The sequence below is a fragment of the Xiphophorus maculatus genome, chromosome 20 (assembly GCF_002775205.1).
Source record: "Xiphophorus maculatus strain JP 163 A chromosome 20, X_maculatus-5.0-male, whole genome shotgun sequence".
NCBI classification, from domain to species: domain Eukaryota; kingdom Metazoa; phylum Chordata; class Actinopteri; order Cyprinodontiformes; family Poeciliidae; genus Xiphophorus; species Xiphophorus maculatus.
In genome coordinates this window covers 31,556,505-31,568,404 of record NC_036462.1, presented here as the reverse complement: position 1 = coordinate 31,568,404, position 11,900 = coordinate 31,556,505, and the positions used below count along the sequence as shown (strand labels likewise).

At 44.0% G+C, this 11,900-nt stretch overlaps 1 protein-coding gene and 1 long non-coding RNA gene across 2 annotated transcripts; both read right to left on the bottom strand.

Moving 5' to 3' along the window:
* Nucleotides 1-344: 344 nt before the first annotated feature.
* LOC111605880 (zinc finger and BTB domain-containing protein 40-like) lies at nt 345-9,267 on the bottom strand. The gene is made up of 5 exons (XM_023325398.1): nt 9,143-9,267; nt 7,684-7,848; nt 7,387-7,585; nt 7,062-7,268; nt 345-761 (listed from the first exon to the last, which is right to left on the bottom strand). The coding sequence occupies exons 2-4, from the start codon at nt 7,833-7,835 to the stop codon at nt 7,230-7,232; spliced, it is 390 nt and encodes a 129-aa protein (XP_023181166.1). The 5' UTR covers nt 7,836-7,848; nt 9,143-9,267; the 3' UTR covers nt 345-761; nt 7,062-7,229.
* A 1,848-nt stretch (nt 9,268-11,115) lies between these two features.
* Nucleotides 11,116-11,361, bottom strand: LOC111605882. The gene is made up of 2 exons (XR_002751885.1): nt 11,273-11,361; nt 11,116-11,191 (listed from the first exon to the last, which is right to left on the bottom strand). It is a non-coding gene; the product is annotated as an uncharacterized LOC111605882 (long non-coding RNA).
* Nucleotides 11,362-11,900: the final 539 nt, after the last annotated feature.

The window sequence follows — 11,900 nt, the reverse complement described above, 5'->3', positions numbered from 1 at the left end:
TTCTCCAGGTCCAGTAAGACACTTCTGACTTTAGCCTCTGGTTCAGGACTGGTTCCATACAACGAACGTGTTGATCTTGAATCTCTGACTCCAGCTGCAGTCTACGCCTTCCCAGATTTTTCAATGATCTTTGCTTCGCAGTTCTCTTACAGCTGCAGTATGTAACTGTTATTAAAAAAATATGTCTATATTTTTTACCAGCCCTAAAAATTATATACCTATTTTTCCATAATGCAATCTGAACATTTTAACACATTACATAACGCAGATTAACTAAAGCACCTATTTTGAGCTAAACCTAAATTTAAAATTACCCCCATATTTAATTTGCATTTATAAAAAAACACAGAACAAGGAGACATTACTTGTACGTACAAAAATAAGAAATTAGAGAGTATAAAGTCTAAAGTCAGAGAAGGCACATAAATGTAAAATATTTCTAACACTGTATAAAAAAGGTTTAAGTGGTTAAATGAAAAATCTGCAGAATACACCAATTTGGTATACGATAGAATGATCGATTCGTAAAATAATTGTTAGTTGTGTCCCTGCTGTGAGCAATAATAGTGTTAACATCAGACTGAGTGGGTTCTTACTGTGGAAGGTCTGCAGGTGGACAGTGAGCCCGCTGGCCTGGCTGTAGCCCTTCCCACATTCTCGACACACATAAGGCCGGTCACCAGTGTGCGTCCGTACATGACGTGTGAGCTCAATGGACTGGGCGAACACAGCCTTACAGTACTGACACACATACATCTTTCCTGAAAAAACAATAAAAATTAAAGCTGCAAGCAGCCTCGGGCGGCCCTCGCAGCAAGCGCCGCTCCGGCCTATTGGCCACCGCGGGGGTTCCAGCCACCGCAGAAGCTCTCGCGCGGTTTCCAGAGCCGCAGCCCGCTCCCCACCGCGGAAGCTCCGCCGCAGTTTCCAGCACCGCCGCCCGCCAGCCGCCGCAGAAGCTGTCGCGCATTTTCCACGCCCGTCCACCGGGCGACAGGCATGAATGCGTTCGGCGGCGCTCCCCGACGACTGTCGAAAAATCTGGTGCAGATCGGTCGATGCGTCGAGGAGATACGGCCGATGTATTAACTTAGGGGGCGCAGTGGAGCCAAATTACATTTCAACCTCGTTGGGCTCTTTAGAGGTGAACAAAGGTCATACATATCCAGTTTGGCGCCAATCGGATGATCTATGCGTGAATAAGAGCCAAACGTATGCATATGGCGAGGGACTGATATTCGCCATTTGGCCACGCCTACACGGTTCAGCCAGCAGCAAGCATTGACAGAGTTTATCATCCGAATCATCTTGATTAGGTCAAAAGAGCCATAAACAGAGCTTTCCAAGGAAAAAAACGGCACTTCCGGTTCCGAGGGGGCGGGGCTTAGATGACGTCATAATGTGATGACGTAGGATTGACGGGCAAGCCTCCAGGATCACTCAGGCCAAGTTTGATGCAGCTCGGTCAAAATATGTGGAATGTAGAGGCAAACGTATACGAACGGCGTTGCCGCCATTGAACACTCTTGGCACTTTAAAGCAAGTGAGATCAACTTCCTATCTGTCATCCAACACAGAATCAACTTGATTAGGTCAAGAGAGCCATAAACAGAGCTTTCCAAGGAAAAAAACGGCACTTCCGGTTCCGAGGGGGCGGGGCTTAGATGACGTCATAATGTGATGACGTAGGATTGACGGGCAAGCCTCCAGGATCACTCAGGCCAAGTTTGATGCAGCTCGGTCAAAATATGTGGAATGTAGAGGCAAACGTATACGAACGGCGTTGCCGCCATTGAAAACTCTTGGCACTTTAAAGCAAGCGAGACCAACTTCCTATCTGTCATCCAACACAGAATCACCTTGATTAGGTCAAGAGAGCCATAGATGAAAGTTTCCAAGGAAAAAAATAGCACTTCCTGTTCTGAGGGGGCGGGGCTTAGATGACGTCATAATCTGATGACATAGAATTTTCAGGTATCACACCAGCATCACTCAAGCCAAGTTTGGTGCAGCTCGGTCGAAACATGTGGAATCTAGAAGCAAACGTATGGCATCGGCGTTACAGGTCACTTCGCCACGCCGCCACGCCCAGCTGCTATCTCAAAGCCGGTCAGGGTTGGAATCCTCAACACACCAACATGTCTTCTGTGTCTGGACACAGTTTCATGTTGATTAGGTCAAAGGGCTAAGATAGCGACCGTTCACAGTAAAACATGACACTTCCTGTTCTCAGGGGGCGTGGCCTAAGTGATGTCATCATTTCACCACAGGGTATTTTAGGACACCCGATGACGATCAATCACTGAAAGTTTGGTCCCTCTATGTGTTTTTTTATAGGAAATATAAGAGTTTCGTGTTTCATGGCGAGTAGGTGAACTTTGACCCCTGCTAACCCCCCTTCAACATGCTCCAAAACTCACCAATTTGATAACTTTAAATCAAACATGCCTTATGATCAGACTGACCGAGTTTGAAGTCGATCAATCGAAATCCCTAGGAGGAGTTCGATCAAATACGAAGGCTGTAAACAGCAAAATCGAGGAAAAAAATGGACGTTCAATACAAAATGGCCGACTTTCTGTGATAGTTGGCTTATAACATTAAATGTAAGTTCTGAGTCTTTTGGTGAGCTCTACAAGTGTACCAAATTTCATGTCTCTACGATGAAGTACGTTCATACCATTGTGTCAACAGAAAATTGCTAGTTGCCGCCGTTCAGCAATTTTTTTTGCGATTTTTGCGACAACCTTAAAATTCAAAATTTTTAAATTTTCTAGTCGCGACCGCCAAGTTTGGTGAGTTTTTGAATATGATAAAGCCCCCAAAAAGGCACACGAAGAGGTGGGAAGAATCGTAATAATAATAATAATTAAAGCTGCAAGCAGCCTCGAGCGGCCCTCGCAGCAAGCGCCGCTCCGGCCTATTGGCCACCGCGGGGGTTCCAGCCACCGCAGAAGCTCTCGCACGATTTCCACAGCCGCAGCCAACTCCCCACCGCAGAAGCTCCGCCGCAGTTTCCAGCACCGCCGCCCGCCACCAGGCGACACGCGTGAATGCGTTTGGCAGCGCTCCCCGACGACTGTCAAAAAATCTGGTGCAGATCGGTCGATGTGTCGAGGAGATACAGCCCATGTATTAACTTAGGGGGCGCAGTGGAGCCAAATTACATTTCAAACCCGTCGCGCTCTTTAGAGGTGAACAAAGGTCATACCTATCCAGTTTGGCGCCAATCGGATGATCTATGCCTGAATAAGAGCCAAACGTATGTATATGGCGAGGGACTGATATTCGCCATTTGGCCACGCCCACACGGTTCAGCCAGCAGCGAGCATTGACAGAGTTTATCATCCGAATCATCTTGATTAGGTCAAGAGAGCCATAAACAGAGCTTTCCAAGTAAAAAAATAGCACTTCCTGTTCCGAGGGGGCGGGGCCTAAGTGATGTCATCATTTGACCATTGGATATTATTCTACACTCGATTATGATCAATCACTGAACGTTTGGTGTCTCTGTGAGTTTTTGTGTTAGAATTACTAATTATTAAATTTTTTCCTCTTTAATTCAACATTGAACTGTCATTCCGTAGGGCAATGCTGCCCTCTGGTGTCGAATTACTGAAATAATGAAACTATTTCAGTGGACAGCAGAGGGCAGCATTGCCCTACAAACAACGAACATGGACTGTTTATTATGTAATTACACAGAAGATCTCTCTAATTCATTCTGAGGGGGCGGGGCTTAGATGACGTCATAATATGATGACATAGCATTGTCAGGCATCACACCAGGATGAGTCAGGCCAAGTTTGGTGCAGCTCGGTCGAAACATGTGGAATCTAGAAGCAAACGTATGGCATCGGCGTTACAGGTCACTTCGCCACGCCGCCACACCCAGCTGCTTCATCGCAGCCAGTCAGGGCTTGAATCCACAACACACCAACATGTCTTCTGTCTCTGGACACAGTTTCATGTTGATTATGTCAAAGGGCTAAGATAGCGACCGTTCACAGTAAAACATGACACTTCCTGTTCTCAGGGGGCGTGGCCTAAGCGATGTCATAATTTCACCACAGGATATTTTAGGACACCTATTGATGATCAATAACAGAAAGTTTGGTCCCTCTATGTGTTTTTATATAGGAAATATAAGAGTTTCGTGTTTCATGGCGAGTAGGTGAACTTTGACCCCTGGTAACCCCCCTTCAGCAAGCTCATACAGTCACCAATTTGATAACTTTAAATCAGACATGCCTTATGATCAGACTGACCGAGTTTGAAGTCGATCAATCGAAATCCCTAGGAGGAGTTCGATCAAATACGAAGGCTGTAAACGTCAAACTCGAGGTAAAAAATGGACGTTCAATACAAAATGGCCGACTTTCTGTGATAGTTGGCTTATAACATTCAATGTAAGTTCTGAGTCTTTTGGTGAGCTCTACAAGTGTACCAAATTTCATGTCTCTACGATGAAGTACGTTCATACCATTGTGTCAACAGAAAATTGCTAGTTGCCGCCGTTCAGCAATTTTTTTTGCGATTTTTGCGACAACCTTAAAATTCAAAATTTTTAAATTTTCTAGTCGCCACCGCCAAGTTTGGTGAGTTTTTGAATATGATAAAGCCCCCAAAAAGGCTCCTCTTTAGGGGGGCAGAATCGTAATAATAATAAGAAACAGTACAGAAACAATAGGCCTTCGCAGCGCTTTGCTGCTCGGGCCTAATAATAAACAGTACAGATACAATAGGCCTTCGCAGCGCTTTGCTGCTCGGGCCTAATTAAAGCTGCAAGCAGCCTCGGGCGGCCCTCGCAGCAAGCGCCGCTCCGGCCTATTGGCCACCGCGGGGGTTCCGGCCACCGCAGAAGGTCTCGCGCGATTTCCAGAGCCGCAGCCAACTCCCGACCGCAGAAGCTCCGCCGCAGTTTTCAGCACCGCCGCCCGCTAGCCACCGCAGAAGCTGTCGCGCATTTTCCCCGCCCGTCCACCAGGCGACACGCGTGAATGCGTTCGGCAGCGCTCCCCGACGACTGTCAAAAAATGTGGCGCAGATCGGTCGATGCGTCGAGGAGATACAACCCATGTATTAACTTAGGGGGCGCAGTGGAGCCAAATTACATTTCAAACCCGTTGGGCTCTTTAGAGGTGAACAAAGGTCATACATATCCAGTTTGGAGCCAATCGGATGATCCATGCTTGAATTAGAGCCAAACGTATGAATATGGCGAGGGACTGATATTCGCCGTTTGGCCACGCCCACACGGTTCAGCCAGCAGCGAGCAATGACAGAGCTCATCATCCGAATCATCTTGATTAGGTCAAGAGAGCCATAAACGGAGCTTTCCAAGGAAAAAAACGGCACTTCCGGTTCCGAGGGGGCGGGGCTTAGATGACGTCACAATGTGATGACGTAGGATCGACGGGCAAGCCTCCAGGATCACTCAGGCCAAGTTTGATGCAGCTCGGTCAAAATATGTGGAATGTAGAGGCAAACGTATACGAACGGCGTTGCCGCCATTGAAAACTCTTGGCACTTTAAAGCAAGCGAGACCAACTTCCTATCTGTCATCCAACACAGAATCACCTTGATTAGGTCAAGAGAGCCATAAACAGAGCTTTCCAAGGAAAAAAACGGCACTTCCGGTTCCGAGGGGGCGGGGCTTAGATGACGTCATAATGTGATGACGTAGGATTGACGGGCAAGCCTCCAGGATCACTCAGGCCAAGTTTGATGCAGCTCGGTCAAAATATGTGGAATGTAGAGGCAAACGTATACGAACGGCGTTGCCGCCATTGAAAACTCTTGGCACTTTAAAGCAAGCGAGACCAACTTCCTATCTGTCATCCAACACAGAATCACCTTGATTAGGTCAAGAGAGCCATAGATGAAAGTTTCCAAGGAAAAAAATAGCACTTCCTGTTCTGAGGGGGCGGGGCTTAGATGACGTCATAATCTGATGACATAGAATTTTCAGGTATCACACCAGCATCACTCAAGCCAAGTTTGGTGCAGCTCGGTCGAAACATGTGGAATCTAGAAGCAAACGTATGGCATCGGCGTTACAGGTCACTTCGCCACGCCGCCACGCCCAGCTGCTATCTCAAAGCCGGTCAGGGTTGGAATCCTCAACACACCAACATGTCTTCTGTGTGTGGACACAGTTTCATGTTGATTAGGTCAAAGGGCTAAGAGAGCGACCGCTCACAGTAAAACATGACACTTCCTGTTCTCAGGGGGCGTGGCTTAAGTGATGTCATCATTTCACCACAGGGTATTTTAGGACATCCGATGCCGATCAATCACTGAAAGTTTGGTCCCTCTATGTGTTTTTTTATAGGAAATATAAGAGTTTCGTGTTTCATGGCGAGTAGGTGAACTTTGACCCCTGCTAACCCCCCTTCAACATACTCCAAAACTCACCAATTTGATAACTTTAAATCAAACATGCCTTATGATCAGACTGACCGAGTTTGAAGTCGATCAATCGAAATTCCTAGGAGGAGTTCGATCAAATACGAAGGCTGTAAACGTCAAAATCGAGGAAAAAAAATGGACGTTCAAGACAAAATGGCCGACTTCCTGTGATAGTTGGCTAATAACATTAAATGTAAGTTCTGAGTCTTTTGGTGAGCTCTACAAGTGTACCAAATTTCATGTCTCTACGATGAAATACGTTCATACCATTGTGTCAACAGAAAATTGCTAGTTGCCGCCGTTGAGCAATTTTTTTTGCGATTTTTGCGACAACCTTAAAATTCAAAATTTTTAAATTTTCTAGTCGCGACCGCCAAGTTTGGTGAGTTTTTGAATATGATAAAGCCCCCAAAAAGGCGCCTCTTTGGGGGGGCAGAATCGTAATAATAATAATAATAATAAGAAACAGTACAGAAACAATAGGCCTTCGCAGCGCTTTGCTGCTCGGGCCTAATAATAAACAGTACAGATACAATAGGCCTTCGCAGCGCTTTGCTGCTCGGGCCTAATAAGGTAATATTTTAAGATCTAAAACTAAGATTATTCCCTCCATACTGGTAGTAAGAAACCACAATGCCAGACTGTCCTACCCTCAGAGTGTTTCTTCTTGGTGTGGTAAGCCAGTGCAGCGGCTACACTGAAGCTCATGTCGCAGTGCTGACAGTGATAGGGTTTCTCTCCCGTGTGCAGCCTCATGTGGTTCTTCAGAGAAGAGTTGGCTCCGAACACTGCGCCACATTCCTCGCAGGCAAACGGCTTCACTTCAAGGTGCTCTGCCTGTTTGTGGTAAACCAAACCTGAAACGCCACAGGTTTGGTTGGAGGCGAATTTGCATGAACAAAGATTTTTTTATTCTAAACAATATGACCTTGTTGTAGGTAGTGATCAATATTGAACCGGGACTTTCTGACCCACCAGAGTGGAAAGGACCTTCTTAAAGCCCACGGCTACGTCGAACATTTGCAGGCTGTCCGCAGCCGCAACAATGCGGCTCGCGTTGTGCTTCCCCAGAGGCAACCGGCCAGTGTAGATCATTTCCAACAGCGCCCCAAACTCCTGGGAGGAAACCACGGAGGTGTCGATGGAGATGGTGTCCGAGCTGTCCAGAAGGGACCTGAGCAAGGAGCAGAGGCTTTTTTTTTTTCTGCTGGTCCTGTCTCGTCCCACGTTTCAAACCGAAGCAAAATGTGCTGAACAGTTCAGACGTTTTACCTGAAGAGCAGGCTAGAGGCAGCCAGTACGACCTTGTGAGCCCGGTGAGAGCTGTCTCCCACCAGGATGGTGCAGTCACAGAACAGACCCTCCCTCCTCAGCGTCCACAGCTGCTGCAGCAGCTGCTTGCTGAAGTCAGGGAGCTCCATCATCGCGATGAATGATCTGCAGACCAAAAAAACAAAAAACAAAATCTGGTTCAACCAATGACTGTGAAAGACAGGGTTGGGCTTTGTTCTGCCAGCTCAGCTCAATACAATCTATATTTAGCAGCAATTCACAACTACTGTAATGTCAAGGGACCTTAAAAATTGGTCCAAATCATGTTTAAATGGGCTTTATTAAGGGATTCACACAGGATGCTCGAAAACCAGAACATCTGTTTTGTAAAAATCTGTAATACGATGACGAACCCCCTCCATCAAATGCTACATCTCCTGTAGCATATCTTAGCAAAAAGAAAATAAAATTGAGTCCAGGAAAACAAAAAATGCCTAATTACGTTTGGATCCCGTCCACTTCTGTCCATGGTTGAGGGGATTAACACAGACAATTTCCACAATTATTACAAATAGCATAATACTAACTCAGTTTTTCAATGTCTGTGAATATCAGTTGTCAAATATGGGTGGGCATTTAATGTATAGTTTATTATTTGTTGTAAAAAAAATTCTTATCATGATAGAAGTTTTGATTTATTGTCGTCTCAATAAATTAGTTGATGTAAAAAAAAAAAGACAAATGTATGTCTGAGCGCAGTTTGGTAATTTAAATCATGTTTCTTTAAGTGGCTGCTGAAGAAGCTTATTTTGACATAGGAATGTTTTTTTTAATAGGAATGCTATTTATGAACAGTATTTGTGTTTGTAGCAGTAGTTATTAGTTCTAAACTTATCACAATTAAACCGCAAAATATCGTGATAACAATCTAAGTCCGTATAGACTACCCCTACACGGTGGTCTATACGTATAGGGGTGGTCCGTATATTAGAGACTTTTACATTAGTCTCTAATATTAAACATGGAGCTTGACTATTCAGTTTTATCTCTGAATGAGATTTTTATCCTGAATTTAACGGGTCACCAATGAGGGGAAGGTACATTTGGAGACATTTAACCTCTCCTCTCCTTTAAAACTGTTTTGCTGTAGAGCACATCCTCACACAATGATAACGGACCTTGAAGTGAACACAGGAGAAATCCGACTCTTTTAGGAAAACCAAAACAAGACCTCTCCTGGTCGACTTACAGGAGAAACAGGGAAACTTCTAGATCATGACTACAGCTAAAAAAGAGAATCCATTTATCCTGTGTGTCTGTAATAAGGCCGCAGCTAGCTTTAGCTAAAAATGCTAATGTAATATTAAGAAAGCAGCTTTACTAAGGACAAACTACAGGGAGAATGCACTGAGACGGGCAGTAGACTCAGGTCCGCCATGCTTCTGCTGGTTCTCTTTACCTTTCATTCAAAGTTCCAGCTCTTTATTTAAACTTCTTTAGTGGACAATTCCAGTGTGCAATAAAGCTTAGCCGTTTTGAAAATGGCGACCACAATACTCAAGTACTTCCGCCTTGTGTACGGATATCTGCGTTACGTCATGAAGAATAATACTGCCACGGTCCTTTTTTAAAAAAAAAATTTTATTAAACAAACAGTATACAAAGACTCGTTGAGGTATAAGAACATTGCAACATGGGTAGAAAAAATAAAAAAAAACAAGGAGCTAAGACTAAAGACAAGCACATAAACAGTAAGGCAAATGAATAACAGAGCAAGATTTTAAAACAAAAGAAAAGTAGAGATACTGGCAGTTACTTTTTTTTGCAGAAACAGATTTCAAATGTTTCAATGAGGTGTAATACAATTTAAATTGGTTAAGAAAAAAATCAAAACAAGGTGTAGAACCTCTCCATTTACAGCAATGTATATGATATTTAACAAGCAAGAAGACAATATTTACCATGTCAGATATTTGACTATCAAGGCCATCAACATAGTATTATAATAATATCTCTGGGATGTCTTCAATTTTAAGGGACAACCAGTTTTTAATGTCTCTCCATAGTTTAAAAGAAAAGGGACAGGAAAAAAAGAGATTATTAATGGATTCCTCTGGACATTCACAAAAGGCACAACATGTTGAATCAAATTTTAATCTTTTGTGCAAAAATTCAGCCACTGGGTAAAAATTGTGAGAGATTTTGAAGCGAGTTTCTTTAACCTTTGGTGAAATCGGCCATTTTACATACTTGGAGAACGCCTTCTTCTTTATAATAGACAGATTGGTTGTTGTCAAGATCCTATTGTTGTAATCATTAAATAATTTAGATTTGAAGGCAGTCACAAGCATAACATTATTGCACTTTCCATCAGTCACACTATATTCCCCAATTTTCAGTTTGGGTAAAGATGAAATAACATTTGAATATCTTAAGGTGTTTTGGATGAGATGGATCAGAGCTACAGGAATAGCTTTGCATACTTCTAGATATTCATTACAAGTACAGTTCAGATCAAATTTGTTGGTAAAATCTCTATGATTTAACAAAACACCATTACTATCCATTAAGTCAGTTACAAATAAAATACCTTTTTCATACCAGTCAGTTTTAAAAATAGATTTTCCATTTATTAATATTGATCTGTTATTCCACACAACGGATCCATGTGGGGTAAAATTGTGGGTAAATATAATTTTCCAGAAATGTAAAACTTGCTTGTGGAAATTAGACAGTGCAATATTAATCTTGGTTAATTCAAAATCACATTTAAGCAAGAAACCTAAGCCACCGAGCTTATTAAATATAGATTCAGGTTTATGAAACCACATCGAGTTGGAATGAGACAAACAGGTCTTCAGCCAATTTACTCTAAATGAACCAATCAGAGCCTCAAAATCCAAAGCTCGAATTCCTCCTTTATCATAATCTTTAATAAGATGAGATCGTCATAGTGAGTTTTGTTCCTCCAGATAGAAAGATTATTGAATCGGCTTTCTTAATATTCTTGTCAGAGATGAAAGCAGAATGGCATGGATACATTAACTTGGACACTCCTTCAGCTTTGGACAGAAGAGTTCGTCCAAAAATAGTCAGATCTCTAGTGAACCAAAGACTCAAGGATTTCTTCATGCCATCCAAGCAACTTCCGATGTTCGTTACGTCATCAATAATAATACTGCCACTGTCCGCGGCAAGTGCTTCTTCTTTATTATGCGGGAATCGCAAGCAACTTTAAGGTTCATACCGCCACCTACTGTACACGAGCGTGTAGTGACACTACTTTACATCTATTAAATTCTATTTTTTTTAAATTTGGTATTTTAAAGATAGGTCCTTAATCTTTAACTATCCCCTGTGTTTGAGGGCGTGGCTGTCATGTTGGGGTTTAGGTTTCTAGCCCACATGCAGAACATCACAGGAGACAAAGAATCAGTTGAAGAATATTTATTGTAAAACAATAACCCAGTACAGATGTTGGCGTGCTTAGGGTCCAAACTGGGGGGGACTGCAGAACAGCGAAGAGGAAATGGTGAGTTCAATGGCAGCTGGGAAACAGGATGTGCGAGAAGGGAAAATCAGTTCTTACTTTCTGGTAGATATAGTCTCGGATTGAGAGGGTGGATGCTGCGGGTTCCGGATGGGCAGCAGAGCTGAGCGAGGTCCAAAGGCTGGGAGATGGCGGTGGAGGGCGGACAGGTAAGTTCTGGATTCGACGATGATGGAGGGAAGGGTCCGACAGCCAGCCGGAGGAAGTGAAACTGGAGAATCTTGAGATCCGACAGATGAGGAGGAAATGGGAACTCGGGCCATGCACCTGTGGGTACCACCCACGGCGTCACGAGGAGGGCTTAATCCAAAAGCCACAACGGAAGTCTCTCAGGGAGGATCCAGGGAATGACTCGAGAGGAAAACACCTGGAGAGCACAGAGAACAAAACGACGAATTACTCGAGAGGAAGCTCAGAGGAAACAAACTCGGAGACTGACTCCGAGGGGCTCAGAGTGCCGTTTTGGCGAAAACACTCCAGCGTCGAAGTGCTGGCTGTCAGCGTCTTTTCACCTCCAGCTGATGATGAGAAGATCATCGTCAGGTGTGCAGAACTACAGGCACACCTCCGCCGGGAAACCAGCCTCTGGCGCCATCTGGTGGACGGCCCGTGAACCACCAAGAGGATCCAAAAATAAAGAAAAAACAGAACAAAAAACCCCGGAACC

Bases quoted from the DNA above. Each gene is read 5' to 3' on its own strand.
- LOC111605880 (XM_023325398.1), bottom strand. From the start codon at position 7,835: ATGATGGAGCTCCCTGACTTCAGCAAGCAGCTGCTGCAGCAGCTGTGG. The intron at 7,586-7,683 runs GTAAAACGTCTG...CTCCTTGCTCAG, and splicing joins GCCTCTAGCCTGCTCTTCAG to GTCCCTTCTGGACAGCTCGG. The intron at 7,269-7,386 runs GTGGGTCAGAAA...GTGGCGTTTCAG, and splicing joins AGAAGGTCCTTTCCACTCTG to GTTTGGTTTACCACAAACAG.